Source organism: Corythoichthys intestinalis, chromosome 14 (genome assembly GCF_030265065.1).
Source record: "Corythoichthys intestinalis isolate RoL2023-P3 chromosome 14, ASM3026506v1, whole genome shotgun sequence".
NCBI lineage: Eukaryota > Metazoa > Chordata > Actinopteri > Syngnathiformes > Syngnathidae > Corythoichthys > Corythoichthys intestinalis.
The window spans coordinates 1,943,953-1,959,310 of NC_080408.1; the positions used below are offsets into that span (position 1 = coordinate 1,943,953).

The 15,358-nt window shown below is 43.9% G+C and overlaps 1 protein-coding gene across 4 annotated transcripts in view; it reads left to right on the plus strand.

Annotated features, from left to right (window-relative positions):
* LOC130929578 (disks large-associated protein 1-like) overlaps nt 1–15,358 on the plus strand; it is a 113,361-nt gene that overhangs the window by 43,945 nt on the left and 54,058 nt on the right. For 3 of the 4 annotated variants that reach the window (XM_057856846.1, XM_057856847.1, XM_057856849.1), the window contains exon 2: nt 6,071–7,453. In XM_057856846.1, coding sequence (XP_057712829.1) covers nt 6,071–7,453 — 1,383 coding nt within the window. The remainder of the gene's footprint in view (nt 1–6,070; nt 7,454–15,358) is intronic. The other variant, XM_057856848.1, reaches the window with a different exon arrangement.

Consider the following 15,358-nt stretch of genomic DNA (forward strand, 5'->3'; position numbering starts at 1 on the left):
AGAGGGCAATGTATTCATCCAAATCAATAAAACGAAATGCAAACACTTTCAAAACAAACCATAACAAGGATAGTTTTATTAAACGAATACTCGAAGCAGCAAAATTGGATTCAAATCTTTTTTCTAATCAAATTACTGAAGTTAATCGAGTAATCGTTTTAGCGCTACAGCTATCATTGGAATTTTTAATTTTTTCTTTTTTAACTTAAATTTTATATAAATGTATCTTTAAATTAAATATACAGTACTGTTTAAATATTAAATAAATAATAACATTACTATTTTTTCTTTTACATCTCATTATGTTTTAAAAATGTCAAATTAATTTACTAAATAAGAAAAAGAGCAAAAAGAAAAATTCAGTCAATATTCCCTGATTTCTGTAATATAAACACTAAATAAGGTGATTTATACACACTAAAGCGTTATTGTGGGACATAACCATAGTCTAATCCTGTTTTTTTATCATTTTATTGTTTTTATCAACATTTTATTGCTATAGTTGTGTAATTATTCATAAAAAAAAATCAGTTCAGTTCAGTTTGTTTATTGTCCCCTAAGAAGGGGAAACTTGTCTTACAGCAGGTAAGCATACAGATAACACAACAACTCATTAACATACAATAAAATAACACTGACTACAAATTTAAAATGCTATAGACAGTTTTGCATCTAAGTGCAAGAATTGTGCAAATTTAGCAAATTAACGAAGACCTGCCGTCCACGTGCTAATATTGTGGCCTATATGTCCCAAAATGTGATGTCCAAATACTGTATGTAATCTTTATGGGCTTAATTTTTTTAAAATGACTAAAAATCATCCCATTCCCTATAAAGGGTTGAGGAGTGAAACTATATAAATAACAAAATAAATAAATAAAATAACCTCTTTGGTTCAATTTGTGTACAAAAACAATCAACAACGCCTGGGCAACACACAAGAGTCTGATTGGTGTAACACCAAGTGATGCCATACATTCCAAAACTTCAAGTGTTACGGCGCAAGGAAACATTTGTAGCGGGTTTTCTCGTGGAGTTAATTTTTAACCGTTGTGAATGTAAGTGTCTATGGAAGCGGTCCACCTCCAACTGCTGGGTGACTCAAAGGCTTTTTGTTCAGCGGCTTTCATTTAGCCCAAAATAACTTGATCCTAGCCCTATTTTCATTCCTCCTCATGCCGCCTACACGCCGCATCAACCCAGCAGTCTGGTACATGTGGTTCTCAATGGAAGGATGTTCAGCTACTGTTTCCATTTGTCAGACGCACTTGCAATCAACAATGACAGATTGATGATATTTGCGGTGACAAAAGTGCACTGTCACATTTTTACTGTCGTTCTTTACAAAGCCACTTGTCTTCCACTTTCTTTGAATGCACAATTGCTATAAAATCATGACTATAGTTCTTTTGAAGCCAATATCCGATATGTCGGATGATAACTAAAATTTTGGTCTGTCCGTGAAATGAAAGTGTTATACACATGGATCAGTTCAGGGCCGTTGAAACCCATTTGGGTGCCCTAAGATCAAATGTCTGATGGTGCCCCCCCCAACTGTTAATACCCCACAAAATCACCAAACACCTAGGTGAAAAAACCCCAATTGAAGAGTGTCCTACACAAAAGGAGGCGCTACTGAGCTGTGCATCCACACCCTTTTTTTTCAAAACCAAAATGAATCTTCTAATTGGGCCAATTCAACTGAGTGTGACAAATTTCGTGGCTGTATAAGCTGCCTAAGTCCCTGAAGAAATCAACTTTTAATGGCGAACAAAGGGTCATCATGGAAACGGACAGAGACATGTAGACATGGGCCTTAAAATGTAGTATTACAAAAGGTCTTGTAACTACACTGACCAACCTGAAAGCAACTGGACATGTGTAACGGGTGCCCTCCGATGCCTTCATGTGGGTGTGCTGGCGGCTAATCCGTCAGCTTGGGCTAATGGCTTGTTGGTCAGTGCATTCACCTGCCGTGTGGACGCGTTGTGCGGATCGCGTCGCGCTACGCGGTCCAGTGCATACACCGGTTACATTGGTGCCGCGACCCGGATCGGCAGTGAAGATTTCGGGGGGTGAGTGTAACGGGTACACGCAGGTCCGTTGTGTGCGGTGCATGGAAACCTCACTCCCGATGTCTTTATGAGGGTGCACTGGCTGCTCAGCCGTCAGCTCGGGCTTATGGCTTGGTGGCCAGTGCATCCTCCTGCCGTGTGGACGCGTCGTGGGTTCAAGTCCTGACCTGGACTAGGGGGATCGGATCACGTGCATACACTGATTACACATATATAAGTAAAATGAGTGACTTTCTGTTGCCACTAGTTGGCGCTGTAGGGTTTCTTTTTTTTTTTTTTAAAGAAACAAAAAAAACAAGCAACAACAAGAAATACATTGAATGCCTAAATTAACTATCAATATGTTGGTGCTATCGTCAGCTAGATGTATTTCCGGTTGACACCATGTGGGGGCCTGTTGACCCGGGAAAGAAGGGGAGCGGGGTGGGGAAGTCTATAAACTAGGTGATTGGGAGGGGTAGAGTGTACACAAATCAGCTCTGTGATCTAGAACCCAGTAATCGTGTGAATCCTTTGAGTGTAAGCCCGTTGGCGACCGACCATACGCCGCCTCACCGCCTGTCCCGGCACCGGGACGCCCCTCCACCCGAGCGCGCCCAATCACAGCCGTACGCAAGCCCCGCCAAACACGCGACAGCCACGCAGACACCGCGCACGACCCCCACCCAGACTGCCTGGGGAGGGAGGGGGGTCAGGGGGTGGCGCAGCGCAGCCCTCCTCCCGCAGCCCACCAAAGGAGCCATTGTCACCCCCCCGGGATCCAGTCTCATCAACCGGCCCTCAGGGATGGGAAAAGGGGACGCACGTAGGGTTTGATTCTGATGACCCCTACAGGACCCTTCAGGGTACGACTGTCATCAAGCACGGGAAGTTTGGTGCAGATATGTTGTATATCTGCCATGTTATGATTGTTCAAAATTTGTGGTGAAACAAAATGGCGACGCTCATTTTCACTTTCCTGTTTGGACCCCTGTGCTTCAATTAAACCTCAATATTCTTCATCAGGCACCTGAACACATGTGTTAACGCTCCCCCGATGCAGGTTTCAGGTCAATTGATTTACTTCCCTTGGAGGAGGAGCCTGTCTAGTAAAAAAAGGGTGTTTCTTAATATTTCTATGCAGTTGTGTTCAAGATGGGCTACCTCTCATACATGCCAGATATTAAAAAGACTGAACCTTGCATCAGGGAGTTATTAGTCATTCACTGAATTTGGCATGTTGCCCCCCCAAAAATGGCCGACTTTGTCACCCCGCCCAGGTCAGGCCCGTGAATGAAAACTCACCATTTTGCTAACATAAGATCTCATATGTCTCATAAACAGTCTCACCAATTTTAAGGAGGATCCAACTAACTCCCGAGATGCCAATGTCTCAGATATGCACCCTGCAACCCGATACAAATTTCACATTCAATCCAAAATACCCGATTCCTTGTTGGGTTTGGAATATGGATGCAAGAGACTTTTTAGAGCAGTTTTGTGCAAGGTATCGACTCCTTAAATTTCATCGCTCTACGTGCAAAAAACCTCATTGAAGAGGTCTTGAAGAGGGCACCACTGAGCCATTTTCTTAAGTTTTTTTTCGCAAGGTGGCAAAATGATGGAAATTTACGCCAAGCCGCATGTATGGGCAAATTTTGAGTTTTTGTGAGCATGTTAAGGCCTCCAAATTTTCCATTTTTCATTTGTCCTGAAAAAAAGAATACTATGATAATCCTTTGCATTCCAATAGGGCTCTCGCACCACTCGGTGCTCGGGCCCTAATAAAGGGTTTGAAGCATTCATGGCAGGGGACGTCTAGACGACCTCCCCGCCCCCTGAATTTCTGAACAAAGCAATCAAATCTCAGAAGGGAATAAACGAATACAACTAAATGAAGTGTAGTTAATCACGCTCAACAAGTGGGCTACAGATACAAAAAAAATAGTCTAATGTCAGACTTTATTCAATTATGAGTAAGAGGGAGACTGAGTAGAGGGGGAATTCATCTAGCTGCTCAGTGTTGCATCAACTAGTGGAGCTGTCAGAGCGTATTAAGCAGCATTTTCTCGGGGCGAGTAGGAAAGAGGAAGGCAAATATTCAGTATATATTCTGCCGTTAACGCAAAACTGCAAGGCTGGTACACATGGCCGTTCTTTTGGATTTAAACTGCCTTGCGAAGAGTTGGAATCACTTGAACCATGAGCCAAGAGTTATTTTTGTTTGCAGCAGTTCAAAATGACTTGTTAAAACAGTTTAAAAATTTAAAAATTTTATTTTGTGATTTTTGCATGTCTAACAAACGAAAAGTGTGCTAAACATGCAACTCATTGGCTGCCAGTGACGTTCATTCACCCCTGCGAGTTGATTTTATTCGATAAAATTGCATTTTCTAATTAGATGGGCCTTTGCCTTTTTTTTTTTTTTTTCTGAAAGGTGTGTCTCTGGCACGCCGCACAGCCCAAACCGTTTGACCAACAGTCACTGTTCAAATATCGAAATGACTAGAATTTTCACACGACACAGGTAATTTTTCCAATGAGCCTCCAAAATTTTCTGTTCACCTGTAAACGTGGCTTTAATGGGAAAAAAAAAAAGTCCCCAAAATATGTAGTCCTACAATTTTTGACCAAACTGCATAATTTACACATCAAAAAGCGGCACTAAAGTTGTAGACAGAATATGGCAAAAAAATTCACACAAAAACTGTCCCATTCGTTTTCTTGCTGTCGACTAAATAATCAGCTTGTGTTTTGAAGCTTTTTTTTCCAGCTTTTAAAATGGAGTCAGCACAAGGGGTGTCAACTAAGGTGAACGAGCAGAGTTTAGCCTTTTGGCGGGGTTGTTGGGTTTGCGCCGGCCTGGGTCTTTGGAATTGCGCTAGCGTGGTTCCGGCTTTTAGGCTGGTGTGATTCCGGCAATCTGGCTAAAAGCTAAAATTCCAACACATCTAAAGCAGTTAGCCATTTTAAAATTTAAAGTCCTCTAATTGGCCTGATGAATTGTTCAAAACAATTCAAATGCAATATTTGTGTAATCTGTACCCACAGTTTACTAATCTGTTCCCACAGATTACTAAACAGTTTACTAATCTGTACCCAATCTGTAGCCGCAAATGCGGCTACTAAAAATAGCTAACTGACAAATGAACACTAGTTGAATTAAGCTCGCATGGACACGACAGCAGCACAGAAAAATGTGCAAGCACACCATGCCATATTGATTGATGACACCTGAAAGTGAAGTTTTAGATGGCTACCAAAGAAAGCGTGCAATAGTTACCTTTCAAAACCCATTTGTTCGCCGAGGGCAAAAAGTGCAGGTGCTTGCTCGGTCGGTCCCTCGGCGTTTGGAGTCCGAGTCAGTATTGGTGACTACTATACCCGGGTCATTGCTAAACTGTGGATACAGATTAGTAAACTGTGGGTACAGTTTAGTAATCTGTGGGGACAGATTACTAAAATGTACCCACAGATTGCTAAACTGTTGGTACAGACTGGTAAACTATGGGTACAGATTGGTAAACTGTGGGTACAGATTGGTAATATGTGGGTACAGATTACTAAACTGTGGGTACAGTCTAGTAAACTGTGGGTACAGATTGCTAAACTGTGGGTACAGATTAGTAAACTGTAATCACAGATTACTAAACCGTGGGTACAGTTTAGTAAACTGTGGGTACATATTAGTAATCTGTGGGTACAGATTAGTAAACTGTACCCACAGATTACTAAACGGTGGGTAGAGATTAGCTATGATTTTTTGTTGTTGTTGTACCCTGCCACCAAGCAGGCTCTGTTTATGACAGAAACGATGTCGCATTTTTATCTCATTGTCATCTCGTCAGACAAAAACATTAGAGTTGTCAAGAACAGGTTTCTAGCTCGTCATCGTCATGAAAAAAAACCATGGTTCGTTGATGAAATATTTTTGTTACCAATGGGTCAAAGCGTTGTTTTTGATGAAGTTGTAGCCATACCTACTGTCTTACCGTCAATCTTTTCTCTTCTTTCAGAGTCTGAAGCTCTCCTCTCAGGGAAAGTCATCCAGATCTGCGATTCCGCGATCCACATCGTCCGTCCGGCCTTCTCTCCCCCGCATCATGAAAGGCCTCTCAAGTAGCCGGAGCCACCATCACGCCATATCCTACGAGCAGCCGTACGATCCGCTGGCTCAGCACGTCGACCGCAAGCCATACTTGATTAGTCAGATGGACATGCCGCTTCCCATTGCCGTGCCGCATCCCAACGAGCTGTCCTATTACAACGCTCACCGGACATCGTACCCCTCCGACAACAACAACATCGTCCCGTACGGAACCTTTCCCAGAAGATGCCATTCCATCTCTTCGTCTCACCATCCTGAGGTAAAGGATGAGTGTATGGCCATGGTGCCCTATGTAGGAGGAGGGGGAGGAGGAGGCTATGGAGGTAAAACGCCCACCCGACTACAGGCAAGCTTTTCAGAATCTTTCGAGCAACAGCCGTCCTTTTCCAGGGACGGCTACCACACGCTGCAATACAAACGGGGAATGTTGGCCCAGAGCGGGGCCGCGGGGCCCAACGCCAACAACGACAGTCCGGGGAGGATCCGCCACCTGGTCCACTCGGTCCAGAAGCTGTTCACCAAGTCGCATTCGCTGGAGGGGCCGCACCACACTCAGTCCGTCAAGGGGGCCAATAACGGGAGCGTCAACGGCGGCGTCGGAGCCGGTCCGAGGGCCAGTCCGGAAGGCCATAGGAAACGCAGCAAGAGTCGCGAGCGCTGCCGATCGGCGGAGCCCAAACATCGAAGCCACCACCATCACCACCACCAGCTCCACGGCTCGGCGTCCGCGCCGGGCTCGGGCTACTGGAGCTCGGACGATAACCTGGAACGAGAACTGTGTCTCTACCACCCTCACCACCACCAGCCGCCACCCTCGCCCGCACCCTCCGTTTCCCCTTCGCCCATCGCCATGACCATGGGCCGGTATCCGGGCAACAACCCAGACAAGTACCCCCAGTCACAAGCGTACTTCATGATGGACCCTTACGGTACGATGGGCGAGCACGCGCATCACGGCCACCCGCACCGCCACCCCGCCCTCAAAGTCTCGCGGAGCAACAACGACGTCAAGTACGCGGCGCCGCCCGCCCGCGTGCCGGTTAGCGCTAGCGGCAATAACATCGGAGGAAGCGGTCCCTTGCTGTCTCTGGGTCTGGTGGATGCGCCCCTTGTGAAGAAAGGGGCGTGGTCGTCCAGCTTAACGGTGAGCAGGGCCCGAGAGGTCTACACCAACAACAGCAGCCACGAGCAGCTCCGAGCCGGCGCAGGATCCGGTAACCTAAAACTAGATAGAGCTCTAATCAAATCTAAGAGCAGTCAGCATCAGGAGCGCACTTGCCATTTCTTACAGGTAATTCAATCCACCTGGATTCCGATCCAAAAGCAGTCGATTCACACCTCCCCCCTTCTGTTGACCGTTCTCCCACCTCGACACCTCATCGTTGGCAATGTTTCCTCGAAGCCAGCAGTATTCAATTCGGTGTATTTCCCCTACAAAATAACAGCCCTGTAGCACATACACCCCCTAGCAAAAAGTATGGAATCACCAGTCTCGGATGAGCACTCACTCAAGACATTTTATCGTATAGAACAAACTCAGATTAAAAACTTGAAAAATAATGAATTAGTTCAAAAGTGCAACTCTTTAGCATTCAGAAACACTACAAGAAATGAATAAAAACATTGTGGTGGTCAGTAAATGTTACTTTTATAGAGCGAGTGCAGGGAAATATACGTATATAGTTAGAATTGAGACCTAATGTCAACATACGTGTATGTACATCCTGTTTTGCCAACTCTCCCAGTCCAAATGGATTGGACGTCTAGCATAAACAACCTGCTATTTAATGGAAAAATAAACGTTTTAATTTTTTCAACAACTTATTTCAGTAGCAAACTGCCATTTCCTTTATTAAACGGTGACACCTCTTAAAAACGATGTATCGAATCCGGGCTCGAGCATATCGATAAACCGAATCGCAATATATCATTGTATTGTCACACCCCTCGCGGTGCTGCCATCTGCAATGACTAGCTGTAAGAGAGAAGGAACGGCAAAACGCTGGGAATCAGTATGACATAACACCTCAGTTGATCATACCAGATTTAGTTGTAGTAATTATCACTATTTATAAGGTCGTAGCTCCTCTATTAGTGCAGCTGCAAATAAAAGCTAAATACTGTAGATCTTGTCTCATGGGGAAAGCAATAAATTAGGCTTCACCTGAGGGAACCTCAGCTACAAATTTTTATTACAAAGGAAGGTTTTAGGTCTGCTGGTGAGCTTGCCTGTCTGAAAGAAGATTCCTCGGTCTGACAGCTGAATGCTCCTATTTCACTTTAGGAGAGACAAGGAAGCAAAAGTCATCCTGACAGGTTGGCAGAGGTGGGTAGGGTAGCCAAAAATATGACTCGAGTAAGAGTAGCGTTACTTCAAAATAATGTTAGTCAAGGCAAAATTTTCATGCAATAAAAGTGCTCAAAACAATACTCAAGTCATGAGTAACATTGTGACTAGCTGCTTATAGTGTGATTTTTTTTTTCAACAATTGTATATATTTTTTTCTCATCACATCATCTATATGAACTGTTTTTATTATCCGTACTATAACCTAGTACATAACCATATTAAGGCCCCCAAATTACACAAAACCCATCGAATTCAGACCAAAAATATGACACATTCCCTGTCCAAAGAGCATGAGTGCCCTCTAGTGGAGGGAAAAAAAAATCCTACCATGAAATTAAATCGATCATATCTTTTCAGTTTTCCGCGGTCTTTCGGTGCCAAATAAAAACTGGGAGATAGCTTGAAAGCCGGACTTCTGAGTCATGCTGACTTTATGTCAAATACTTTTTAATACTTAATTTTTATACTTTACGTCAAATACTTACTATTTTTACAGCGCATTAAAGACGCCACGTGAATAAACAGGCCGGTGTCAACATAGGACTTTCAACCGCAAGCTTATGTGTGGTCATGTTACTGTATTGTTACGTCTTATTGGTATCATGGAGTCATGTGATTGTTGTTGAAACTGGTAGAGCTACTGTTGACATCTCTGGCAAAAATAAAGAGGAAAAATGTAACAACTAGTGTAGTGGAGTAAGAGTAGTGTTTCTTCACAAATCTACTAAGTAAAAGTTAAAAGCAGACAATTGCTATTATATGTGTCACAAGTAAGTGAGACTTAACTTTGAGTCGCGGGGTTTTGTCGAGTCACGAAGATGAGCGAGTCATGAGGTTATGTCAAGTCGAGTCACGGGGTTTTGTCGCGGGGTTGCGTCGAGTCGCGGGGTTGCGTCGCGTCACAGGGTTGCGTCGAGTCGAGTCGCGGGGTTGTGTCGAGTCGAGTGGCGGGGTTGCGTCGAGTGGCGGGGTTGCGTCGAGTCGATTGGCGGGGTTACGTCGAGTCGATTGGCGGGGTTACGTCGGGTCGATTGGCGGGGTTACGTCGAATCGCGAAGTTACGCCGAATCGCGGGGTTACGTCGAGTCGCGAGGTTACGTCGAGTCGAGTCGCGAGGTTACATCGAGTCGAGTCGAGTGGCGGGGTTACGTTGAGTCGCGAGGTTACGTGGAGTCGAGTCGAGTTGCGGCGTTACGTGGAGTGGCGGGTTTCCGTGGAGTGGCGAGGTTACATGGAGTGGCGGGGTTACGTGGAGTCGCGGGGTTACGTAGAGTGGCGGGGTTACGTGGAGTCGCGGGGTTACGTCCACTCGCGGGGTTACGTCGAGTCGCGGGGTTACGTCGAGTCACGGGGTTACGTCGAGTCGAGTTGCGTGGTTACCTGGAGTCGCGCGGTTACGTGGAGTCGTGAGGTTTAGTCGACGTGGGGTTACGTCGAGTCGAGGGCTTACGTTGAGTCGCGGGCTTACGTCGAGTCGAGTCGTGAGGTTACGTCGAATCGCGAGGTTACGTCGAGTTGAGTCGCGAGGTTACGTCAAGTTGAGTCGAGTGGCGGGGTTACGTTGAGTCGCGAGGTTACGTGGAGTCGAGTCGAGTGGCGGGGTTACGTCGAGTCGAGTCGAGTGGCGGGGTTACGTCGAGTGGCGGGGTTACGTCGAGTGGCGGGGTTACGTGGAGTCGCGGGGTTACGTGGAGTCGCGGGGTTACGTGGAGTCGCGGGGTTACGTGGAGTCGCGGGGTTTAGTCGACGCGGGGTTTAGTCGACGTGGGGTTACGTCGAGTTGCAGGGATACGTCGAGTCGCGGGGACACGTCGAGTCGCGGGCTTACGTCGAGTCGCAGGGTTACCTCGAGTCGCGGGGTTACATTGAGTGAATACTTCGAGTCGGGTCGCGAGGTTATGTCAGGTCGTGAGGTTACGTCGAGTCGGGTCACGAGGTTACGTCGAGTCGGGTCACGAGGTTACTTCCAGTCGGGTCGCGAGGTTACTTCCAGTCGAGTCGTGAGGTTACGTCGGGTCGGGTTGCAAGGTTAAGTCTAGTCGAGTCAAGTTGCCGGATTAGTCAAGGCCTTCACCATTGCTGCCCAGCCAACCCACACAGCATTCTGGTTTATCTTAAGGGAAACAAACAAACAAAAAATGTAAACGTTAAAAAAAACAAAAAAAAACTATGCAGTATAGTCTGCAGGGAATAAACCAGCATTAAGGTGTTCCAGACAGCTCACTGGCAGGTGGGAACCATTCCACGATCCAAGTTTTTATAGTCAGCTTGTTGAGTCTTGAAACCCACACAGGTCTAGTCGATTAAGTCTCGAGTTATTGCCTCACAAGTTGAGTAGTCCAGGACCCTCCCAGCTCAAGCGGGTCAAGTTCAACTGTGTGTTTTTTTTTTTTAAATCCAAGTCGAGTTGCAAGTCATCAAATTTGTGACTCTAGTCGACCCAAGTTTGAGTCCCTGTGACTTGAGTCCAATTGTCTGGTACATAAAATGGCGTGGTAAAACGTCTTTTAGAAATACATTTTTCTCCAAAAGTTACTCAAGTAAATGTAACTGAGTAAACGTGACGCTTTACTACCCACATTTAGTCGCTGGTTACAGACAATTAGAGAATAAGACAATTTGGAATGAATATACCAAGTTAACTGAACTAATATGTGGGAATAAGTAAATCTACAAAACCAAAGAAAAAAAGCAAAGAACTGACTGCTGACATCTTGTATTTGGTTAGCGATAGCACCTAAAGCTTTTGAGGGAACATTGCAACCCCTTCGATCTCCCACTTCTCCGTGAATGTCATTCACTCGCATTCAGGCGTTTTATGCACCTCACACCCCTCCCCCTCGCCACCCACCTGCACCTCCTTTAGTTCCTCGGTTTAGAGAGCCTCTTTATTCCTTTTCCTCCTCCTCCTTTTTGTACCATTTTAGTTGAATAGAAGTAAGTGCAGTCAGTAGCAGCCTTACTTTCTGAATGCAAGGCAATAACATGTACTCATAAAGAACAACACCTTTTCCTCTTTGTTAACATCAATTTTAATTTACTCTGTTTCCTTTTACCCAATGATCTTGTCTTTTCTTATCGCTAGTGTCTTGTATCCGTTCTTGTTTGTTTGTGTGTGCTTTTGTCGAGCCGATGTTGGGGAGATGTTTCGTTTGCTGCTTCGATAGAGAATTGTACATGTAAAAATGTTGACGCAAACTTGAAAAGAGCAATTCAAGGCAATCAAATGAATGTTCAGAGCGACTTCATGGGCAACATTGTTGCCTCAGATTGACAGTTCTCTCAAGAACAGGAAGAACTGAATGTAAGAGGAACGAATAATGACAGCATATGGATTCTGTCGAGGCATTCGCTGACTTATGAAAAAAATCGGAATTTACTACTGTTCTAAAACCATATTTCTGCAGTATTGCTTTCAAAATGAAAACACCTCCCCAGCAATTGCTCTTTGTTTCTGTGTCTTTGTGTCAGATTATGTATGAATGTATTAAAATAGAATTTGACTTGAATATATTTATGTATTTGCTATCTTTCTCATACAGTGGTATGAAAAAGTATCCTAACCTTTTAGAATTTCTCACATCTCTGCATGAAATCACCATCAAATGTGATCTGATCTTTGTCAAAACCACACAGATGAAAAAAAAAGTGTCTGCTTTAACTAAAACTACCCAAACGTTTATAGGTTTTCATATTTTAATGAGGATACTATGCGAACAATGACAGAAGAAGGAAAAATAAGTAAGTGAACCATCACATTTAATATTTTGTGTGTCCCCCCAAGGCAGCAATAACTTCAACCAGAGGCTTCCTCTAGCTCTAAATCGATCTGTCACATCGATCAGGATTAATCTTGGCCCATTCTTCTTTACAAAATTGCTGTAGTTCAGTCAGATTCCTGGGATGTCTGGCATGAATTGCTGTCTTTAGCTCATGCCACAGCATCTCAATGGGGTTCAACTCTGGACTTTGATTTGGCCACTCCAGAATGTGTATTATGTTCTTCTAAAATCATTCTGAAGCTGATTTACTTCTTTGTTTTGGATCATTGTCTTGTTGCAGCATCCATCCTCTTTTTAGCTTCAACTGTCTGACAGACAGCCACAGGTTTTCCTGCAATTAATTCTTCCATTAATGATTGCAAGTTGTCCAGGCCCTGAGGTAGTAAAACAGCCCCAAATCTTGATGCTCCCTCCACCATGTTTCACGCTGGGGATGATGTGTTGATGTTGGTGAGCTGTTCCATTTTTCCTCCACACATGACGTTGTGTGTTACTCACAACACTCCACATCACTCCACCAAATATTTTGCCAAAATTCTGTGGAGTGTCCAACTGCCTTTTTGCAAACATGAAAAGAGCAACAATGTTTTTTTTTTTTTTTTTCTAAGACAGCAGTGGCTTCATCTGTGGAATCCTCCCATCAACACCATTCATGCCCATGGTTTTACATATAGTTGATGTGTGCACAGAGATATTGGATGGTGCCAGTGATTTCTGTTAGTCTTTAGCAGACACTATAGGTTTTTTTTTTTTTTACCTCTCTGAGTATTCTGCGCTGAACTCTTGGCATCATCTTTGGTGGACGGCCACTCCTTGGGAGAGAAGCAACAGTGCAGCTCTCTCCATTTGTAGACAACTTATCAGACTGTAGATTGATGAACATCCAGAAATTTAGAGATGATTTTGTATTCTTTCCCAGCTTTATACAAATCAACAATCCTTGATAGCAGGTTTTCAGGCTTTTTTTGACCGAGCCATCATGCACATCAGACAATGCTTCTCATCAGGACATTTCTTACCAGGTGTGTTTTATAGTGGGCGGGGTTGCTTTAAACCACTCGTTAGTGATTGGGCACACACCTGACTCAAAATGTTTGGTAAAAATGTTGTTTCAATTGCTCTTTAAGTCTCTTTAGACAGAGTGTTCACTTACTTACTTTTCCGCTTTCTGTCATAGCATGCCATCCTCATTAAAACATGAAAACCTATAAATTTTTGGGTGGTTTTAGTTAAAGCCGACACTGTATTTTCATCTGTGTGATTTTGACAAAGATCAGATCACATTTGAAGGTGATTTTATGCAGAAATGTGAGAAATTCCAAAAGGTTAAGATACTTTTTCATACCACTGTACATGTGTTGTAACTTTAACAAATGGTGAGTTACCTTTTAAACTTACAGTATTCGGCTCTTTCCAAAATTGGAGGACAGTTGGTCTTAAAATCCATGACGACTAAACCCTTACTTTTCTGATTCTTTTTTTCCGCCATATATTCAGCAATGATTGGTAATAAACAGTAAAAATGACGTGTTTACAGTACTTAATATGATCAGAGCAACATGATTGCAAATACGTACTATTTGCTGTCATCAGTGTTTTCACAGAATACTTGGAAAAGTAATTTAATTACTGATCACACCTCCAAAAAGTATTATCTTTTGACTAATTTTTCTCCCTTTGCTGCCTCAACATAAGAAAGACAACAGAAAAATGTCATCGCATGTCCACTGCTGGCCAAAAGTATTGGCACCCCTGCAAATTCTGTCAGATAATGCTCAATTTCTCCCAGAAAATGACTGCAATTACAAATACTCTGTGAGTAATATCTTCATTTATTTTTCTTGCAATGAAAAAACACAAAAGAGAATGAAAAAAAAAAAAAATAATTAAATAATCACCATTTTACACAAAACTCCCCCCCAAAAATGGGCCAGGCAAAAGTATTAGCACCCTCAGCCTAATACTTGGTAGCACAACCTTTAGACAAAATAACTGCGAACAACCGCATCCGGTATCCATCAATGAGTTTCTTACAATGCTGTGTTGGAATTTTAGACCATTCTTCTTTGGCCAACTGCTCCAGGTCTCTGAGATTTGAAGGGTGCCATTTTCAGATCTCTCCACAGGTGTTCTATGGGATTCAGGTCTAGACCTGTTGGAAGACCCACAACCTCTGACACTGGGTCCTACATTATGCTGCAAAATGTGTTGTTAGTCTTCAGACTTCATCATGCCATGCACACGGTCATCAGTCCAGTGCCAGAGGCAGCAAAGCAACCCCAAAACATCAGGGGAACTCTGCCATGTTTGACTGTGGGGACTGTGTTCTTTTCTTTGAAGGCCTCGTTTTTTTCCCCCTGTGAACTCTATGTTGATGCCTTTTCCCAAAAAACTCTACTTTTGTCTCATCTGACCTGTGAACATTCTTCCAAAACGTTTTTGGCTTTCTCAGGTAAGTTTTGGCAAACTCCAGCTTGGCATTTTCATGTCTCTGGGTCAGAAGTGGGGTCTTCCTCGGTATCCTACCATAAAATCCATTTTCATTCAGACGCCGACTGATAGTACGGGTTGACACGGTTGTACCCTCGGACTTCAGGGTACTTTGAACATATTTGGATGTTAGTCGAGGTTCTTTATCCACCATCCACCACAATTTTTCATTGAAATCTCTGGTCAATTTTTCTTTTCCGTCCACATCTAGGGAGGTTAGCCACAGTGCCATGGGCTTTACACCTATTGATGACACTGTGTACAGTAGACACAGGAACATTCAGGTCTTTGGAGATGGACTTGTCACCTTGAGATTGCCCATGCTTCCTCACAATTGCGCTTCTCAAGTCCTCACACAGTTCTTTGGTCTTCTTTCTTTTCTCCATGCTCAATGTGGTACGCATAAGGACACAGGACAGAGGTTGAGTCAACATAGATCCATTTTTACTGGCTGCACGTGTGATTGTTATTGCCATCACCTGTTATGTGCCACGGGTAAGTAACGTGCTGTTAATTACACAAATTAGAGAAGCATTACATGATTTTTCAAAGGGTGCTGAAGGAATTCGCCCCC